At 53.0% G+C, this 21,244-nt stretch overlaps 1 protein-coding gene across 3 annotated transcripts in view; it reads left to right on the forward strand.

Annotated features, from left to right (window-relative positions):
• SLC4A3 (solute carrier family 4 member 3) overlaps positions 1-21,244 on the forward strand; it is a 696,397-nt gene that overhangs the window by 294,812 nt on the left and 380,341 nt on the right. For all 3 annotated transcript variants that reach the window (XM_085650187.1, XM_085650189.1, XM_085650188.1), the window contains one exon: positions 17,472-17,652. In XM_085650187.1, coding sequence (XP_085506313.1) covers positions 17,472-17,652 — 181 coding nt within the window. The remainder of the gene's footprint in view (positions 1-17,471; positions 17,653-21,244) is intronic.

A 21,244-nucleotide genomic window follows, 5' to 3' on the forward strand; every position in this document is an offset into this window, starting at 1 on the left:
AAAGCCCTTTTGGTGGATCTGATGTGTTGGTGGTATTCCGTCATGGCGTTTGTGTGGGTGGTGTGGTCTTCTGGTGTTTTGCTGTTTCTCCAGTTCTTCTCAAGACGTCTACAGGTGCATCTGGATTCTTGGAGGTCGTCGGTGAACCAGGTGGCTTTTCTGGGGCGTGAATATTGGGGTTGCGTAGTGGTGCAAGCTTGTCTGCGCAGCTGGAGATCCATATGTGGAGTCCTTTGGCTGCGAGGTTGGTGTCAGTTGATGTGGTAGGGGCGTCGTTGTTGAGGGTGGAGTTGAGTTGTTCCTCAGTGACTCTGCTCCAGTTCCTTCTTGGGGGGCGCGGTGCAGGTTTGGGCAGCGTGAATTTGTTGACGTGGAAGCATACAGAGTGGTGTGGCTGAAGTGGATGTTGTTGCCTCCTGTGAAGATGGGGTCTAGGGAGTGTCCTGCCTTGAGGGTGGGCGTGGTGATGAGCTGTTTAAGTCAGATGTTGGTGAGGTTGTCCAGAAGGGTGGTGGAGTTAGGGTCCCTGGGGTTGTCGAGGTGGAAGTTGAGGTCTCCGATGAGTATGTAGTCAATGGAGGCGATGGCGTGAGGTGCAATGAGGTCGGTGATGGTAGTGGCGAACAAAGTGCGGGGTCCCGGGGGTCTGTAGGCAAGGGTGCCATGGACTGAGGTTCTGGGACTTGTCTAAATCTGGAAGTGGAGGTGTTCGGTGGTGAGGAAGGGGTCCTTCATGGTGGAGGTAGAGAGTTGGTGGGAGCTCTTGTGTATGATGGCGAGTCCTCCTCCTGGGCGATTGGGGCGGTCCTCCCTCTGGATCTTGTATCCGTTGGGATGGCGGTGGCGATGTCAGGCACGGAGGAGGCATTAGTCCAGGGTTCCTTAAAGAAGGTGACGTCTGGCGAGAAGGTGTCGAGGAGGTCTCAGATCTCTATGGTGTGTTTTTGTGCAGGGAGCACACGTTGAGGAGGATGCACTTCAGGGCTTCGGTGTTGTTGACGTTAGGTGCGGGGTCGTGGGGGTGCGGTCGGTGATGAAGGATTGGCGGCAGTGATGGCAGGAGAACTGGCAGTGGGTGGTGTTCGGCGTCGATTGCTGGCAGTTGTTGTTTCTTCCGGGGTTGAGTGTCCTGTAGCAGGGATAGTAAGCTTTTGGTGGCCTTGAGGTAAGTTGTAGTCGCTTGAATCAGTGGCTTCAGAAAAAAGTCACAGTAGCATGACAATGGTTCGAGGAGGGAACAGGTTCCCTCAACGATCGGCCATCCCGGAGGGGGCGTTTTGTTTTTGTGTGTGTTCGGCAGGGTGTAGAAATAAGGAATAACACCTGTGCCTGCTGTCAAGAAATCTGCTTCATGCTTGGTGATATGTTCATTGGCTTCTGCCTCATCCACAAGATTCCTGATCGTAGCTTTAAGATATGGGGTGGGATCTGTGTGGAGCCTGGTATAGTTAACCCGGTCACCTAATAGGCGTCTGCATTCTGTATCATAAGCTTCTGCGTCCTGTATCACAACACCGCCACCTTTATCGGCTGATTTTATGACAATTGCGGTGTTGGACTGTAGCGATTGGAGTGCTTGAAATTCTCCTGCACGCATATTCTTAAAGACACCTGTCTCCTGGGAGGATTCTACATCATTATACACAGCCTGTTCAAAGGCTGTGATTTCAGGTGGAACAGTATGTGGGGGAGGAGTGAAAGTAGATTTTACTCGTAAGCCTGAATCACTAGTGGTGAAAGGTGTGCCATCATTCGTTTGTTTTTCGAAAAAACACTTGAGTTTAAATTTTCGGAAGAATTCCGACAGTTCGCAATGTAATTTGAAATGGTCTAGACGTGCTGTAGGCACAACACCCAATCCCTTCTCCAGGACCGAGTTCTCCTCTTCATTGAGGATGACCTAAGAGAGGTTAGTAATTAAATTCTCTGGTTGCTGGGGCCCGCTTGCTGGTCCCGCGACTTGCTTCGTGTGTTGTCGCCCACCACCTCTTCGTGTTCCCAGTGGACCAGGTTGGTACCTCTTCTTTTCCCACGGCCTCTCCGGCCCCTCTCTAAAAAAGGGGGGCAGTACATGCTTTGTTGGTGTAGAGGGTGTGGCATATAGTTGGGGTTCCAGCCAATCATTGGGAACTCTGGGGGTTGGAAAGGATTGTGGAAACCCCCTCCCCCTGGTGTTGGAAAGGGTGGCCATGCTGTTGCCGCCTGTTCCTACCTCTGCCTTGTTGTCTTGGTCTAAAACTGTCCCCACTTGACCCACTTGTGGTGTTCTGTGATACAGCCTGACCATATACTCTTAAGTGCATTACAACCTCGCGGTAAATACTAACTTTGGAATGGCTGCATCAAAACATGTCGTGTTTGGTGTCAAACACTTTGGAATACTACCCCCCGCCAGGTCTGGCGGCGGGGGTAGCATTCCACCCTTCTAGAGGGAAAGACATGTTCACACTGGTCTAACCTGGTAGGACTTTCCTGAGCCCTGGCATCACAAAATGGATGCCTCTGCCACAGACACGGGTCTGGCCTCCTGCTGCTGACCGAAACTCCGGCAATGGGGGCCTGGACAATAGGTTTCCTGTCGAAGGGAGGTGTGACCACCTCCCCAGACAGGCAGATGTGTATTGGGGCTGGGCGGGAGCACTCTCTGGTGCTTTGAAGTCCTGCACTGGGTGCACGTTTGCTGTCCCTGTGCATAGCCCAGTTCAAACCGGTTGCAGGGGCTACCTGCCCCTGCTCTGGCGTGAAACTGGAAAAAGGAAATGGGTGTAACCACCCCTCTTTCCAGGCCGACCCACAGGTGGGGCCTTAGAGTTAGTCCATCCCCAAAACTTACTATAAGTATAGGAATCCAGTCCCTAGGACTTTAGATTACCCTGGACGAAACTCTGCTACATATATCCTGGACCTTCGACGTTCTATCCTTACAAGAAGACTGAACAAATCTCCCTTGGGGTCAAGGAGTGACTCCCCTGCTTGGCAGGCACCAAAGAAGCAACTGACCGGTCTACATCGCTGAAGCTCCCGCCGGACGCCGACGTCTTTGCATCATAAGACATAGATTTCCAGACTTCCCCGAAGCTACCCTGAGTCCACAGCAAAGCTGAGGCCCATGGCTATCGTGGGTGATGTGGAACCGTGACCCGTGGACAGCGTGAACTTTTGCAGCAACACTATTTTCCTGATCATCCTCGAAGTTTTGCTTTGGGCTCCGAGTAGCCCTAGCCCTGAGCAACATCTGCACCGAAGATTGTTGGCCTCCACTCCACGAGTGACCCGTGGGCCAGCTTCAAGTGCGACCGCTCAAGGTTCCTTCGCGATCATTAGCCCGTTGGTTAGCAGGTCCCCACGAAGGCAACTCCTTTTCTGCTTGGGCTTTCCTGGTTGCTCCAGACGTGCCCTGACTTACCCTCACTGGGTGAGTCCCTCAGACCATGCTGGTCTGCACCGCAGTCCTTTCTCTGAATTCCAGTGACTTGCCGTTGCCAAGGCTTGTTGGGTCCATTCTAGTCGGGACAGATCGAATCCGGCTCGTGGACTTTGTCGACGCCTCCTGGACCTCATGGCTGAAGAGTCAAGACACCCATCAACTCACCTGAAGCACCCGACATCTGTGGGCATTGGTCCATCCTGCCCTTGGTCACTGGCTAGTGACCCAGACTCTGTCCCCTCTGCTTTCAGGTTCCTTCCATCCCAGATCCAGGCTTGGATCTCTGCTGACACATCTCCTCTTCACGGCAGTAGCAGTTCTTTGCAGGTTCCCATTGAAATCGACGACGTGACCCGACACCAAAAGACACCTATGCACCCGGCTTCCCTGGGTGAGGTAACTCGAGTACTCCGGTGCTCTCGTGGGTGATAGCCCTAGAACTTCTTAAGTCCAAAAGGGTTTGGTCCTGACTCGATTAGAAGTGTCCCTAATCTTAAAATTTCCAACCTCGACATTGCCCATAGAAGATAACAGGTTGTGTTTACACACTGCATACAGTCCCCGTGGGTCCCCTGTGTCACTACCTTGGGTGGTTCCCTGGGGTCCCAGCAATTCTACAGGCTTTAGCCCTAGTGTCTATTCCAGTCGTGGTTCTTATACCACTTTTTTGATATATGGTTTGGTACGTCCCTATGGCCCAAACGTGTATTTGTGCTATTACTGATAATTGCTGACTTGTAAACTAAGTACTTCGAACTCCAGTCTCATAAAGAGACTAGAGGGGTGTGTCTTATCTTAAATACATATATTTTGAATATATACCTGGTGTGGTTGTCTTGTCATTTGATCATTCAAGAGATTATAGACTGGTAAAACAAGCTGCTTTAAATTCCTTCAAGACTTATCCTGAAGGCTGCTCTCCATAACTATCACTAGGATAGCTTTCAATAAAGGTTGTCTTTAACCTATCACCATAAGGGGTTGTTTGGACTGATACAAGGTGCCCACTAGAACTAGTGGACAGCATATATCAGGCCAACTTCTCACAGAGTGCAATTGAGTGTGAGGCATTTGCTGTGGTCTGGGCACCGAAGAAGTTGAGACCATACCTGTTTGGGACTCACTTCCAGGTTCAGACAGACCACAGGCCCCTCAGATGGTTGATGCAGATGATGGGTGATAACCCAAAGTTGTTGAGGTGGTCCATTTCCCTACAGGGGACTGACTTTACGGTGGAACACCGCCCTGGTGCAGAACACGCCAATGCGGATGGTCTGTCCAGATTTTTCCCCCTCAGTGAAGAGAACTCCCAAGGGGAAGGGTAGTTCTCCCCACATTTCAGCTGGAGGGGACACGTGTTAGACCTGGTACCATTGGTGTGAGTCTCCCTTTCATTTTTTCTGGTTGCCTCCTCTGTTTTTGATATGTTTTACTGGTTTAGATGCTTTGGGCACTGTGCCACTGCTATCCAGTGCCACAGTGCAAGTGCTCCCTATGTTAAATTGATGTATTAATTAGTGATTCCATGATTGGGTTATTTGATTTACTTGTTAGACCCTAGAACAGTGCACCATGATAGCCCAGGGTTTGTAAATCAAATGCTGCTGGTGGGCTTGCAGCACTGGTTGTGCCACCCACAGAAGCAGCTTGTAAAAGTGTGTCTCAGGTCTGCCACTGCAGAGCCTGTGTGCAGTTTCTGACTGCCATGTTGACTAGCCAAGTGCACCCACTTGCCAGTCCCTAAACCTTCCCTTTTCTTCATATCAGACACCCCTATGGTAGGCCCAAGGGCTGGGTGCATTGTAAGTATAAGGTAGGACATGATCTGGTGTGTGTGGCATGTCCTAATAGTGAATTACAGCCATTTTCGTTTTTTCACTATTGCAAGGCTTCCTGTTCCCCATAGGTCAGAATGGGCAGTTTGATTATTACATCCTATAATCCTAACTGACCCAGGGAACATGGTAGAAATTCGAGTTTAGTATGCCTGAACTCAGAATGGCAAAATACATCTTTTAGTGAAGTTGGTTTTAACATTCTGTGTTTAAAAATACCACTTTTAGAAAGTAGGTATTTTCTTGCTTAAGTGTCCAAGCCTGCCTCTGCTAGGTTGTGTATTGTGTGTCTGGTTCTGTGAGTGACAGGGGCTGGGGGATTCCAGGAGACAGGGTGAGTCAGCACAGGGCTGAATAGAGAGAGCTGCATGTAGATGGGTGGGAGGAGCTGCACCTGGGACCTGAATAGGGCTCTGCCTTCCCTCCACAATGCTGGCTCCACCTCCTGTGGTGTGTCTGATGTCCCTGGCCCGCACTGTGAAAGGAAAGAAGGAGTCTTGTCAACAAAGTGCTCCAGGACTGACCAGAACTGGTTTGGACTAGACAAAGACCTCTCTGCCTTCTGCCAGTGCGCTGTGTTGCTGGGTTGGCCTGCAGTGGTGTCTTCAGTGCCAAGGAGAGGAGAAGGAACTTTCAAAGGACTTTCATCATCTTGTAGAATATTACTCCAAGGGCTTGAACTTGTGCTTGCCTCCTGCTGAAGTCTCAGGGGCAAAATACTTCACCACCAGCTCCCCTCTGAATTTCCTTGGTGGGAATTCTATCTGCAGAAACCTGCTCGTCGCTGTGGGCTGGAAGCGCGACGCAACAAGAAGAAGCGTGTCGCCGCCGCAGCTGTAGTCGTCGCATCGCCGGAGAAGCGTGCCGCCGCCGCATCTCCCCAGAAGCGTGTCTTCGTCACAGTTGTCTGCCGACGCATCACCGGAGAAGCGTGTCGCAGGGCCTGTCGCGGCTTCAAAGTACAGAGTCGCCGCAAGGCTGCCAGGTCGTGCACGCATCGTCTTCACATCGTCGCATCAAGGGCGCCATCTTATCGCATCGCACCGGATTGTCGCATCGCATCGAGGTGCCATCTTGCCACATCACAACCGGGCCACAGTACGAGAACCTGTGCATCACCTTCTCTCCGGTAAGGATCAAGACGCATCCCCTACTCTGCGCAAGCATTGAGGCGCGACGCATCGTCTCCCCCGAAGCAAGGAACCAACGCATCTCCAACGCTGCGAGTCTTTTGTTTATTTTGCATTCCGCATCCAGGTACTTTTGTGAGAACTGTGTCGCATTTACCATCAACTTGAACTAAGTTAATTCTACCATTTTTAAGTCAATTTTGAGCACAGTATTGTGGATTTTTGTCATTTGTGGACTTGTTTTAAGTCTATATTCACTGAAAAAAAACAAGATTACAGTGATGTTATAGTTAGACTCAGGTTTCACTCGTACAAAACCCGTGAAATTCAGAAGTTGTAGTTAATTGAGCTAACTGTAACTTGTGCCCCCGCAATGCACAGCTTATGAACTCACTTATTACATCACTCATGACATGGTCAGTGACATCACTCATGACATCACTGATGACACCTGAAAGACATCACTCATGACGTCTCAAATGACAGACAGCCCACCGCCCCTCCCCAAAACACCAGACAGAGCCCTAGACTGAGAGCAGTGCCTGGGGCTGCATGCATCTCCCTCTGCCCAGAGACATAGCCCCTGGCCAGTAGTGGAGCCGGGGACTGACTGCTTTTTAATTGGTTTTAACATTTATTTAAAGCTACAAGCATATTGCCTCCATTTCTAGGCTGTGGCATGCTTTCTTTTTTTCCCTTCTTTTAGTTTTTGTGGCATATGCTTTGCATAAAAATAAAAATATATAAACATTGCTTGAGCTTAGCATCTCAGGCCTACTGGCTTTGTCAATGCCCATTTCCATATTAATTGTATCAACAACAGGATATTCAACCCACCTGAGCCTGAGCCTGAGCCTGGGCCTGAACTAATGAATGATCAATTGCATGTTTGCCAGTCACATTCAAGTTTCCTTCCTTTGTCTTTTGACCGGTAGTGCTCAATATGATGACATCAGTGAGTCCATGCTGGGCCCATGAGCACATTGTTATGCATTTAAACTCTCTACACTGGAGACACCGTCTAGCCTCTCCTTCAGGGCAGTAGACCCCAGAAAGGAAATAAAAGGGTGAAAATATGCTTCAGGAAATGTAAGAAAGCAGAAAGTCAATCAGAAATAGAAGTTGTAGAGGGGATCTGGCAATACAGATGAGGGCATCCTCGAATATACGCGTGATGTGTGAGGAGATCGTTGAGTGTATGTGGGAGCCGGCCTCGTGGCGTGGTCCTGTTTCCCCGTGCTAAGTCGCCCGAGGTCCCATGCACATCGGGACTCCTCCATCTTGGATTGCACGTCACTCCACGTGACCATCTGTATGACCCTGCTCTACCCGGCCTCGGTCCCAGCGAGGCCCGACATCGAGACGCCAACCCCTGGCCCGGGGGATAGCACGTGAGCCCTTCCCACTCCCGGCGGAGGGCAGTATCGATGGGACCCCCAACCGTCTCTCCACACCTGGGTGTGACCGCCCCACAGCTCTCTGGGGCCTGGCGCCTCTCCTGCAGGGCGTCTGGCCGCTCCCTACCCGGCCTCTCCGCCCCCTCCGGGCGCAAGGGTCCGGACATCAAAGGGCTCCCGTCCTATATCTGGGGCGACCCGACAACAGGGCAGTAGTGGTATCCTGAATTCAAGAGCCCTGCTGATCGGATCGCGGCTGACCCTACGGAAGAAGACTCACCCGGAACCACCACTTGAGCCCTGCTGACGACGTCGCGGCTCCACCGTGCTTAAAGACCTTCACGAACCTTTGGGGCCCTGCTGACGCTGTCGCGGCCCGACCTTGTTGAACCTTACCACCTGAGCCCAGCTGACCTCGTCGCGGCTCGACCGAAGCGGACCTACCACCAGAGCCCTGCTGACCGTGTCGCGGCTCGACCTAAGCGGAACTACCATCCGAGCCCTGCAGACGCCGTCGCGGCTCTCCACGTCCGAGCCGCTCTGAGACCAGCATCCAAGGTCTGGCACAGAGCCCTCCCGTACCTGGTTGGTACCAAGACTGTCCCGCTACCCTATCCTCTTAACGAACATTGAGACTCTGACAGGATCCCTCGATCCCTCTGTAAATATTGCCCATATTACTGCCGATAAAGAATCCAATCTTGCAACTGCTATTGAGTCCTGTGTGGTGGTGTTACTGGGCCTAGTACGATCATAGGAGAAGGACCTCCCCGAGGGGGCTTCTCAGCGGCGCTCGGCTATACCTTGGCGGTAGGAAGGTGCCCGGAATAGTCTCCCCGACTACCCGGTAGCCCTCCCTCCAACATTTGGTGGCCAGCGACGGGATCCGAGCCAGACGCAATCGTACAAGCAAGTAACGCAACCACTGCCGGACCAGACGGGAAAAGAAAACCATGGATGGCCAAGAAGCAACCGTGGCCGCAACCTTCCAGGTGGAGAAACTGGAGGAATACACCCACAAAGAACTCAAACAGTTCTGCAAGGACAAAGGGATCCCAACCACAGGATTGGGCACCAAGGAAGATATGCAGAGAGCCCTGAAAGCCTGGGCAGAACTCGAGACCCCTCCACCCCGAGCCGAAGGGACCTCGGCCCGGGACGGAAACCTGCCGACCACGACCCCGACAAACGGGGAGCGAACCGTCCCGGACACCAGCCTTTTCCACGAAGAGATACGAGAACGGGAAAGGGCACGGACACACGAAATGGACCTTGCCCGACTCCGGCTGGACGGTGAGCTCCTACTGGCGGAGAAAAAGATAGCCCTGGAGCAACTACGGCTGCAAGAAGAAATCGAGGAGAAGAAAAGGCATCGGGAGCTAGAGGAGAGACGGCTAACCCTCGAGCACGAGAGGAGCCTTAGAGAACTTGAACTAAAAGCTAAAACTGGGGAGACCAGCAACCCCGGAGCCCGGGACGCTCTGCCCCTGACCGAGCCAAAGGTCCACATCCTCAAGGATGTCGTCAAGGAGTACTATAAAAATGACGACATCCAGCAATGGTTCCGAGCGTACGAGGTAGCCATGACCTCCCATCGGGTACCCCGGAAGGATTGGGGCGCCGGCCTATAGGGGAGGTTCCTCAGCGAGGGGCGGGATACCCTGCTGCAACTCCCCGACGCCGTGATGACCTCGTACGACCACATGAAGGAAGCCCTACTCACACGCTACGGACTATCGGCCGAGATGTACCGGCAACGCTTCCGGGACTGCAAGAAGATCCCCGGTACCACGTGGGTCGAATACGTTGACTTCTTCAGCCGAGCGTTGGAAGGATGGATAAAAGGGAGCAAGGTCACCTCATATAATGAACTGTTTGACCTCATTGTCTGGGAGCACCTCGCCAACAACTGCTTTGTGGAACTAAGGCAACACCTCCTGGACAGTAAACTGACCGAGCCCCGGAAGCTCGCCGCCGAAGCGGACCGATGGGTCAACACCCGGGTCCCCCGGAGCCCTGTGGGGGACTACACCCGGAGTACCACGGGACCTTCCCGCCAGCGAGGCGGAGGAGGGGGGTCCCACCGCAGTCGAGAATTCCCAGCCGGGCCGCCCAGAAGTCCGCCACGAGGGCAAGCAACCAACCCCGCTACCCCGACCCAGGGCCGAAGAGGGACCCCTATCGCTCGGTCTGGACCTCGACCGACAGTGACCTGCTTCGGATGTCAGCAGACCGGCCATTATGCAAGCGACCCGGCTTGCCCCGTGAACCGACGGAACGGGACCACGGGGCCACCTCCCCGACACATAGCCGCCGCAGCCCTGGGGGAGAGAGAGGACGAGGAGGAAAACCACGACGACGGGTCCCCCGAGTGGGAACCAGCCGCCATGTCGCTTGTATGCCTAGGCTCCCGAGAAATGGTGCCCCGAGCCACCATCCCAAGCAACACCCAGAAGTACCAACAGTGGGTCACCATCAACGGGCGATGGGTCGAGGCCCTCCGGGACACTGGGGCCAGTGTGACCGCTGTCCGCTGCCATCTGGTGACCCCCGAACAGATCCTGCCACATGTCCTCTGCCCTGTCCGGACCGCAGACAACACCGAGAGCATGTGCCGGATGGCCCGAATCCCCTTCGAGTGGGGAGGAGTGTCCGGCACCCTAAAAGTAACTGTCCGCGACGACGCCCCGGTGGACTGCCTCCTGGGGAACGACCTAGAGAGCTCCCCCTGGGCCCAGGTGGAGCGCCGAGAGCATCTGGGGATGCTAGGACTACCTGAGTGGGCCTGCGCCACCACTCGGTCCATGACCGCCCAGCCAGCCGCGGCCCCGGCCCCCGACCAGCCGGCTGGCCCCGAACAATCCACCTCCTCCGGCCCGGAGGAACCTGACGAGGAGGCCGGGCCGTCCGAACTTTCTTCCAACGAGGCCGCTCCCCTCAGCGGGATCCCCGAGCTGGCCCAGTGGCGCCACGACGGGGGCCCCACCCGCGAACAATTCCAGCAAGAGCAGAAGGGCTGCCCGTCCCTCGAGGGGGCCCGACAGCAGGCGGCCGCATAGGCTGCGGGGGACCCTACGGGAACCCACTGGGTCTATTGGGACAATGACTTATTGTATAGCGAGCAGAAAGTCGCCGAACTAGGGGCCGGCCGGGTGCTGGTGGTCCCCCTCCGATTTCGAGAGTTCCTCTTGAACCTGGCACATGACGTGCCCCTCGCCGGACATCTAGGGCGGGACAAGACTTACAGCCGCCTCGTGACCCATTTCTATTGGCCCCGAATGAGACGAGACGTGGACCAGCACTGCCGGTCCTGCCCGACCTGCCAAGCTAGCGGGAAGACTGGGGGACGGGTAAAAGCCCCCCTACAACCGTTTCCAGCCGTCCACACCCCGTTCGAACGAGTGGGGATCGACATCGTGGGGACCCTCGACCCCCGAACCGCCCTGGGCCACCGCTTCATCCTGGTACTGGTCGACCACGCCACCCGATACCCAGAAGCTGTCCCCCTCCGAACTGTGACAGCTCCAGTGGTGGGCCGGGCCCTGATGGGCATCTTCTCCAGGGTGGGGTTCCCCCGAGAAGTAGTGAGCGACAGGGGGACGAACTTTATCTCGAAGTACATGAGATCCCTCTGGCAACAATGTGGGGTCACCTATAAATTCACTACCCCTTACCACCCCCAGGGGAACGGACTGGTCGAGCGGTTCAACCGAACCCTGAAGGGGATGATCAAGGGCCTGGAAGAGCCCCTCAGGAGGAGATGGGATGTCCTGTTGCCCTGCCTCCTGTTCGCCTACCGGGAGGTACCACAGAAGTCCCTGGGCTTCAGCCCCTTCGAACTGTTGTATGGGCACCCCGTCCGAGGGCCCCTCAGCCTGGTCAAGGAGGGTTGGGAGGCGAACGTCCAAAGTGCCCCGCCCGACGTCTACCGGTACCTCCTGACCCTGCGGAACCAGACTCGGAAGTTCCGGGCCCTGGCAGAAGCCAACCTTGAAGCCAGCCAAGAAGACATGAAACGCTGGTATGACGAGAATGCCTCCGCCGTCGAGTTTGAGCCGGGCCAGCAGGTCTGGGTCATGTCCCCCGTGGACCCCTGCGCCCTGCAGGACAAGTGGACCGGGCCCTTCAAGGTAGTTGAGAGGAAGAGCCCCGTCACATACCTGGTCGACATGGAGTCTCCGAGGAACCCCCTCCGGGTCCTGCACGCCAACCGGCTCAAGCCCCACTTTGCCCGAACTGAACTAAGCTTACTGCTGGCTACTGACGATGGGGGTGAAAGTGACTCCGAGCCCCTACCAGACCTCCTGGGGTCCTCGAGCCAAGACGGCTCCTTGGAGGGCGTCCGCCTCTCCGCCACCCTGACACCAGAACAGCGCCACGACTGCCAGAAGCTGCTGCAACACTTCGCTGCCCTCTTCTCTCTCACGCCCGGGGTGACCCCCTGGTGCGTCCACGACGTGGACACGGGGGATAGCCCCCCTGTACGACACCGCGCTTATAGAGTGCCTGACCGAGTCCGAGCCTGCATAAAGACCGAGGTCGCCAAGATGCTCGCCCTCGGAGTCATCGAGCCTTCCGACAGCCCGTGGGCCAGCCCGGTAGTCTTGGTACCAAAGGCCGCCGCCCCCGGCACGGCCCCCGAACTCAGATTTTGTGTCGACTACCGGGGCCTGAACGCAGTTACCAAGACCGATGCCCACCCTTTGCCACGAGCCGACGAGCTGATTGATCGCTTAGGGGCCGCCCGCTACCTAAGCACCTTTGATCTCACCGCTGGGTACTGGCAGATCAAGCTCACTCCCGGCGCACAAGAACGATCAGCTTTCTCTACCCCCGATGGCCACTACCACTTCCGGGTGATGCCCTTCGGCATGAAGAACGCCCCAGCGACCTTTCAGAGGCTAGTAAACAAGGTCCTGGCCGGTCTCGAAGCTTTCAGCGCGGCCTACCTCGATGACATTGCTATCTTCAGCGACCACTGGGCCGCGCACCTAGGACACCTTGGGGAGGTCCTGGCCGCTCTCCAAAGAGCCGGGCTCACCATTAAAGCCAGTAAATGCCAGATCGGTCAAGGCTCTGTGACCTATCTGGGCCACCAGGTGGGGAGTGGCCAGGTGGCCCCCCTCCAGTTAAAAGTCGACGCCATCCAGGCGTGGGAGCCTCACGCCACCCAAACCGCTGTCCGGGCCTTCTTAGGCCTCACCGGTTACTACCGACGCTTCATAAAGGATTATGGCAGCATTGTGGGCCCCCTTACGGAACTCACTTCGAAGAAGCGGCCCAAGACGGTGCACTGGACGCCCCGCTGCCAGACCGTGTTTGATGCTCTCAAGGCGGCCATGTGCGCTGCCCCTGTGCTACAGGCCCCCGACTACAGCAGGGAATTTGTAGTCCAGACCGATGCATCGGAGTACGGGGTCGGGGCAGTCCTCTCCCAGCTGGACGCCAAGGGCCTCGACCGACCGGTGGCCTTTATCAGCCGCCGACTGCTGCCGCGAGAACAGAGGTGGAGCACCATCGAGCGGGAGGCCTTCGCTGTGGTATGGGCTCTCAAGAAGCTCCGGCCCTACCTTTTCGGTACCCACTTCAGGGTCCAGACTGACCACCGGCCCTTGCGGTGGCTCATGCAAATGCGGGGCGAGAACCCCAAGCTGTTGCGCTGGTCCATCTCCCTGCAAGGGATGGACTTCACTGTAGAACACCGGCCCGGCAACGACCACGCCAATGCTGACGGCCTGTCCCGATTCTTCCGCCTCGGCGAGGAGAACCCCCAAGAAGATGGGTGACTCTCCCTGCCTTCAGCTGGGGGGGACGCGTGTGGGAGCCGGCCTCGTGGCGTGGTCCTGTGTCCCCGCGCTAAGTCGCACAAGGTCCCATGCACATCGGGACTCCTCCATCTTGGATTGCACGTCACTCCACGTGACCATCTGTATGACCCTGCTCTACCCGGCCTCGGTCCCAGCGAGGCCCGACATCGAGACGCCAACCCCTGGCCCGGGGGATACCACGTGAGCCCTTCCCACTCCCGGCGGAGGGCAGTATCGATGGGACCCCCAACCGTCTCTCCACACCTGGGTGTGACCGCCCCACAGCTCTCTGGGGCCTGGCGCCTCTCCTGCTGGGCGTCTGGCCGCTCCCTACCCGGCCTCTCCGCCCCCTCCGGGCGCAAGGGTCCGGACATCAAAGGGCTCCCGTCCTATATCTGGGGCGACCCGACAACAGGGCAGTAGTTGTATCCTGGAGTCAAGAGCCCTGCTGATCGGATCGCGGCTGACCCTACGGAAGAAGACTCACCCGGAACCACCACTTGAGCCCTGCTGACGACGTCACGGCTCCACCGTGCTTAAAGACCTTCACGAACCTTTGGGGCCCTGCTGACGCTGTCGCGGCCCGACCTTGTTGAACCTTACCACCTGAGCGCAGCTGACCTCGTCGCGGCTCGACCGAAGCGGACCTACCACCAGAGCCCTGCTGACCGTGTCGCGGCTCGACCTAAGCGGAACTACCATCCGAGCCCTGCAGACGCCGTCGCGGCTCTCCACGTCTGAGCCGCTCTGAGACCAGCATCCAAGGTCTGGCACAGAGCCCTCCCGTACCTGGTTGGTACCAAGACTGTCCCGCTACCCTATCCTCTTAACGAACATTGAGACTCTGACAGGATCCCTCGATCCCTCTGTAAATATTGCCCGTATTACTGCCGATAAAGAATCCAATCTTGCAACTGCTATTGAGTCCTGTGTGGTGGTGTTACTGGGCCTAGTACGATCATAGGAGAAGGACCTCCCCGAGGGGGCTTCTCAGCGGCGCTCGGCTATACCTTGGCGGTAGGAAGGTGCCCGGAATAGTCTCCCCGACTACCCGGTGGCCCTCCCTCCAACAGTGTAGAACTAGGGGGTGCATGAAGTTGAAGTGAAGAAAGGGATGTTGTATGAGGGAGTCAAAAAGTGGGATGGTATCTGTGAACGTAAGAGTATGGAAGGATGTTTTGTATGAGGGAAACTAAGAGTATAGGATTAGGGGCTAGACGAAGCATTGCAACAGTGTAGAACGCTTGTTTGTTTAAAAGGATCTGAGGGTTTGAGGAGATAGTTTGTATGAGGGCTTCTAAGAGGACTGTGTACGGTATCTTAGAGGGTAGAAAAAGGTGTTGTATATGGCTATTGGAGAATGGAAAGAAGGGTGTTCTCTGATATCTGATAGTGTGGAAAGAAAGATAATAAGATGGGATAGCAGAGTACAAAAGAGGTGTCATAAGAGGTGATACTGGAGTATAGACAGGCGGGTTGTACTAGTGTGTCTGGGAGTCTAGAAAGATGCGTTGTATAAGGGGATCTTGGAGTACAGAATCTGGCGTTTTATAAAAGGATCTAAGGATGTGGGAAGAGTGATTGTATGGGGATGCCATACTATAGAAAAAAGTCATATAAGTAGTCAAAATATTGAACTATGTATTTAATGAGGGTATGAGAAAAACAGAAATAGGGGTTTTGTGACTGATTTTGAATAAAGAAAGAAGTATTGTATTGTGTGATTGGATTAAACAGTAATGAAATATTCTGTATGAGGCAATATGAGAGTAAAAAATATATGTATGAAGGTGTTTCAGAGTACAGAAAGTGGGGTTGTGTAAAGATATGTGCGCTTAGTAAAAACCTAATAATAATAATAGTAAATAATAAAATGCATTTAATAGGAGGGGTCTAAAATATACAAAAATATGCAAGAGGAGGCTAACATTTTATAGTATCGAAATATGGGTTGCAGGAGTGGAATTCGAGAGTAGAGAAAGAGGGGGTTCTACAAGAGCATCTAATAGTATGAAAAGAGGGTGCGTATATATGGTGATAGGGGCTTTGAAAGAGGTTTTAGGAGGGAATATTAGAGGATTGAAACAGCGACTGTATGGGTGGATCTTAAGAGTAAAGAAAGAGAAGACATATGAGGAGATCTGAGAGTAGAGAAAGGCACATTGCAAAATTGAATTCTAAGAGAACAGAAAGATGGTTGTATGAGGAAAGTTGAGAGTTTACAAAGAGGAAGTATATGAGTGGGTCTGACAGTATAAAAATAGGGTTGATTGAGAAGATCGGACACAGAAAGAGGACGTGTATGAGGAGACTTGAGACTTTATGAAGCGTATGAGTGGGTCTTACAGTATAAAAAGAGCTGTGTGAGGGGATAGGATAGTATTGAAAGAATTGATGAGATAACATCAGAAAGAATAAGAAAGTTGGGTTGTAAAATGGATCTGGGAGTATAGATTGATGGCTGTATGAAATGATCTGGCAGGATACAAAAAGGGTTTGAATGAGGAGGTCTAAGTGTAAAGAAACACGCAACGTATGAGGGGATCTGTATAGACAGAGGTGCTGTATGAGAGGGTTTGAGAGTGCAGAAAGTGTTCTCCAGTGAATCTGTGACTACAGAAAGAGCTTTGTAATTATTTGTAAGCACAATTTCTGTTTGAAGGTCTTTTCTATTGAGAATCTCCAAATAAGCCCCAGAAGGCGAGTGTGGTAACAGCAGGCTCACTTGATTGCTGGATTGTAAAAAGCAAAATAAAGGGATTATACCAGCCCTCAAAAACAAACAAGACGTGGGTGCAGATTGCTGCCTGCGTAAGCCCTGTGTCTAATATCTCATTGACAAGCCATACTGCGCTCTAATATGAAATTTTTCGTATATGTAGTTTTTAGTGCTCTTGTAAACACTGCATATTACAAGAGTTCATTGTCTCTATATTTATGAACTGTAGAAGAGTGAGCCAGCTTGGGTGGGTTCAAACACAGACAAGCTGATCACCACAGATCGCAGTGGCGAGCGATCAGCTCGCTGAGCCATCCTGTCCTGTGAGGCCATGAGGTTTGAGACCGGATCTCCTCACACCGACAGAGCACCTTGTGCTAGCAGTTTCTTATATAACGTATTCAAATGGGAACCTAAGTAGCTTACGTTTGTATTTCATATTTATTCCCTGGGAGTAGGTGGGGGTCTCATGCTGAGCAGCTCTGTATGTTGCAATGTTCATTACAGGTGAGTGTCACCAGCCCTCTCTCTTCCTCTGGATGTGCAGCCAATCAGGGTAAATGCCAGAGATGGGGCCTGAAGCTCATCTTCCTTATTTATACCCCTTGGCGTCACACCGTCCAGTCAGCCAATTAGACAGAGTTTCTTTTGTGAGGGTGGATGTATATACAGTGACCACCCCTACCCCCCGGTTGTACTGCACTTGCTTACTTACCTGTCAATGTCATCGAACTACATCATGCCTAAAAAAATGTAAAACAATTAAAAAGGTGATTTTGCTAAACATATTCATTCTACATTAGGTGGTTATGTGAAGTTTGATCCCAGGTGTGAATGGTGGAAGGTGGGGAGGAACAGGGGTGCTGTCCATTCCACTGTGTGGGTCTGTGACAGTTCATGTATGCCATGGAATGTTTTCTTGTATCCGTGAAGGTGACTTGGTTTGTGGGTGGTGGGAGTTATAGAGAGTAAGCGTGAGCCCACGTGGGGATGCCCAGGTTGATGAGGGCCCACGTGGAGATGCTCAGGTTGGTGAGGGGTTCAGTTAGGTGCAGAGGCTGGCAGGAAGTGGTTTGGAGATGGAGGATGCTGGGCTCACGCATGAAGGTCGCGTAGAAGCCTCAGAGGTACTCAACGCTCTCTACGTCTCCCCCAGGTGTTCGTAGAGCTGAACGAGCTGATCTACGATAAGAACCAGGAGATGCAATGGAGGGAGACGGCGAGGTGGATCAAGTTTGAAGAAGATGTGGAGGAAGACACGTCCCGCTGGGGCAAACCTCATGTGGCCTCATTGTCCTTCCGCAGTCTGCTGGAGCTGCGGAAAACCATCACCCATGGTGAGTGATTCTAACAGGTACCTGGGATGTAAGGTACAGCTTCTGTTCTGCAGGACAGGTCTGATCCAGCCTCACAGGCCCCTGCATGTCTTGAGGAGGCTTCCACTGTTTAGTTCTGCCAGTCTGTGTTTTCCTTTAGTTCTATAATCCAGAGACACTGAATCGACATTGCGTGTCATGCAACCTTTTTCAGATTGCTGATTGTAAACGTTGTTGGGCATCCATTCCAGATGGATGGCACTGCCAGTCAGAGCTTGGGCATGAACCGGGATTCCTCTAACACCATCCCCAATGAGTTATGAACTCCGTGCAGCTAGTCCTTGTATGACACATCCATTCATCGACTCCTCGAGGCAGGCCCTGTCCTCCAGGCTAGACTGAAGGGATTGCAGGCTTGAAGTGAAATGGTTATGTTGGTTCAAGTCAAAAACAGGGAACAGTGTAGTTGTGAGCTCTCTGGAGTTTTGAAAAGGTTACATTAGAGAGGCCCGCTTATAAACTCGTGCGGTATTGCAGGCTGGGCACAACCAGAGCAGGATGAGAGTTAGTTTGTAGATAGCTGTAGATGAAGAGGGCAGGTTTAGAGACCACATTTTATTGGAGGTAAATCACTGTTAAAGAGCATTCCTAATTTATTATTTGCAATCCCGAATGTGACAGCTAATATAAATGCGAAAATTGTATGAAAAGAATTAAAAAGAGAAAGAAAAAGAAAGAGCATTCCTAATTTATAAACTCTCTGAGCAGGGATTTGAGGAGACGTAGGTTCCTAAGGCCAGAGGTAAGGAAGACTGCATTGTGTTGCAATCACATTTCTTCAGCAAGTGGTCTGCAGAGTGTGTAGGATCTGGGGTACCCTGCACTCCCTGGTCCGCCCTCAGTGAGGTTTCCCTTGCCGCAGGCATTGATAGTTAACCCCAGGCTTTTTTTACCCCTCAGAGGGTAGACTGAAGGCTGGTCTGAGGTTTACAGGTGGAGAACAGCACAGACTCTCCCAGATACAGTCCATCTCACTAAGTACAAGCCGATGGTCACAAAACTCCTTCATTTCATTTTATTTCCACTGTCCGATTGTCGCAAAACAACCCATCCATGGACAGGGCTGTAACTTGAGGGGTCCCCGTGCAAGTATATGGAGGGGTCCCCATGCTCTGGGTCCAGTCAGGAGCTCTCAGGCCAGGGCTTGCAGCCCATGCACAGTGCTGGAGGGGGCCCTGGAGCTTGGGGCCCCCCACACTGTAGGACTCTTGTTACGCCAATGTCCCCCAAGACCAAGGGTAGCTCTGAGTGATGGGCACCACGTCCACCACCAATAGCGCTGTCCCCGCCAGCTGGCCAGAAGACTCAATGAGGGCACAAGAACTGACTCATGTTCTCATTCCATGTGTGAAAAGCTGATACGAACACTGCCAGGCCCTTACCTGGAGGGGCAATCTTTGATGTTGTGGGTCGGGTGAGCAGCACTGCCCTGTTCTGTAGGCCACACTTCCCTACTTGCGCTGCACAGGAGATGTGAGAAGCCGTTTACGCACTAATCCCCAGAACTCGCCTTCACTCAGCGAGGAGTTGTTGGAGGTCTGGCATGGTGAACAAAATGGCTTCTGATACCAGTGTTCAGTGCTCATCCTCTGCTGGGTATGGCTGATGTGGAAACGCTGTGGTACCTCCAGACTCCACTGGTCATCAACATACTGTGGGACCCTGAAGACAGAGGCCTCTCCCTCGCCCGTCAGACCTTGTCCTGAGCACCTTAGCCAGAGGAGAGCGGGTCCGAACGCACTAAAAGTGATGGCCATCATCGGCTCCAGCCCTACTGCGGCACAATGGAAAAGCTGGAACCCAAGATGCAGACCGGCTCTGTCCCCCGGCAAAGGACGAAAGAGCTCACACAGATGTCAGCTGCCAAGGCCCCTCTGTCCTTTGTGTAGTGTTCTCCCTATAGCGTGCCTGCAACAATCTTTGTGCTAAATGCCTTCTTCTCCATCAGAATGCTGCCAAAATGTTGAAAGGGGGTTGTTGAGAAAAATCATCTCAAAATAAAAGTCTTGCACCTCTGGATGACGATAAACAGCGCCTCTCCTCTCGCTACACTTTGTTGCCAAAATGATAGGAACGCGTTTAGCGGTCCATGCAGAGCCAGGGTCCATCCCACAGGAGGTTTCACCCTTCACCAGCAGTGGGACCTGCCTTGGTGTCTATCTAGGAGGACAGGAGTTAGAGCCTGGATGCTGCCACCACAGGGTCTCATGTTAATGATCTCTCTGCTGCTTCTGACACATTCCAACATAGCATCTGTCCTTGTCGTTTAGTGACCGTAGGACACCAGGGAGCAGGCGTCTTCTGGTTTGTGTCCAGAGGGAGTCCCTTCTTGACTCTTTAACCCTTCCATTCAAGCCAGAGATCGGCCACAGTCACCCATCCTTTCCAGTGTTGTCAAGCCCTTGCTGGCCTTCATCGTGAGACCCTCTGGTGTGGAATCCATCTCTTGTGCAGAGGTACCCGCACACCCAGCCGTTTGTCCGTCCTCCTTCCGCGCTTCAGATCCCCACCTCCTGCTGATCGGCCATTCATTCCCTGGTGGATGAGAAGGACCCTGCTGCAGCTCGGTGCTAGTCAGACTCCAGTTCTTGGTTTTGTCCAGGACCCTCTGCGGCTCCATGCTTGGTGGTCGTACGAGGTGGCTTCTCCACCTGTGCAGGCTGCGAAGGTTGATACATCAGCTTTTGCTTTATCATAGACCTGCCACTTTTAGAGCAGATTAAGAAACATCCAAAGGGCCCCTGGTTCTTCTCTGGGCAATGGAGGCACATATATGAGTCCCAGTGAGATGCTGGCCACAGTTTGGATATTATCTTAAGGAAAAAATCCAAAGGGCGTCTGGCTCCTGATTGGGGCACATCTGGCCCTAGCCAGGAGATGGACCGCATTTGGATTTTTTCTCACACATTTCTGAACGTTAGGCGCCTGGAGTCTTTGGGTGGCTTGGCTGGCATGGGCGGCACCAGGTTTTGTTACCCAGAATTCCCTGCACAGCTTAAACATTGATCAAAGAAATAGGATTTCCTCACTATTCTGAGACTTGAACTGCAAGAATGTATGGGAAACAGAGAAACTACCACCACCGTGTGTTCCCACGCTTCTTCCAATATGAACAGTACCTCACTGTGAGAGTTGACTTATCATACCTGTCAGGAACAGGCCCAATATCGGATCATCAAAACAGGAATAGATAGTGGTGGATGTGAGAAGTTGGCCTGGTATAGTGGGCACCTTGCACCAGTCCAAACAACCCTTATTGATGATTAGGTTAAAGACAACCTTTATTGAAAGCTATCCTAGTGGTAGCTATGGAGAGCAGCCTTCAGGCTAAGTCTCGAAGGAATGTAAAGCAGCTGGGTTTACCAGTCTATAATCTCTTGAATAACCAAATGAAAGGAGAACCACACAAGGTATATATATATACAATATATGTATTTATTACTTAACACTCTCTACTAACCTCTTTATGAGATTAGAGCACAAAGCACACAATATTAAATTAATAGAACAATAATAAATAGCACAATACACAGCGGGCTCCAGGGGGAGACCG

Source organism: Triturus cristatus, chromosome 3_2 (genome assembly GCF_964204655.1).
Source record: "Triturus cristatus chromosome 3_2, aTriCri1.1, whole genome shotgun sequence".
In the NCBI taxonomy this organism is placed as follows: Eukaryota; Metazoa; Chordata; class Amphibia; order Caudata; family Salamandridae; genus Triturus; species Triturus cristatus.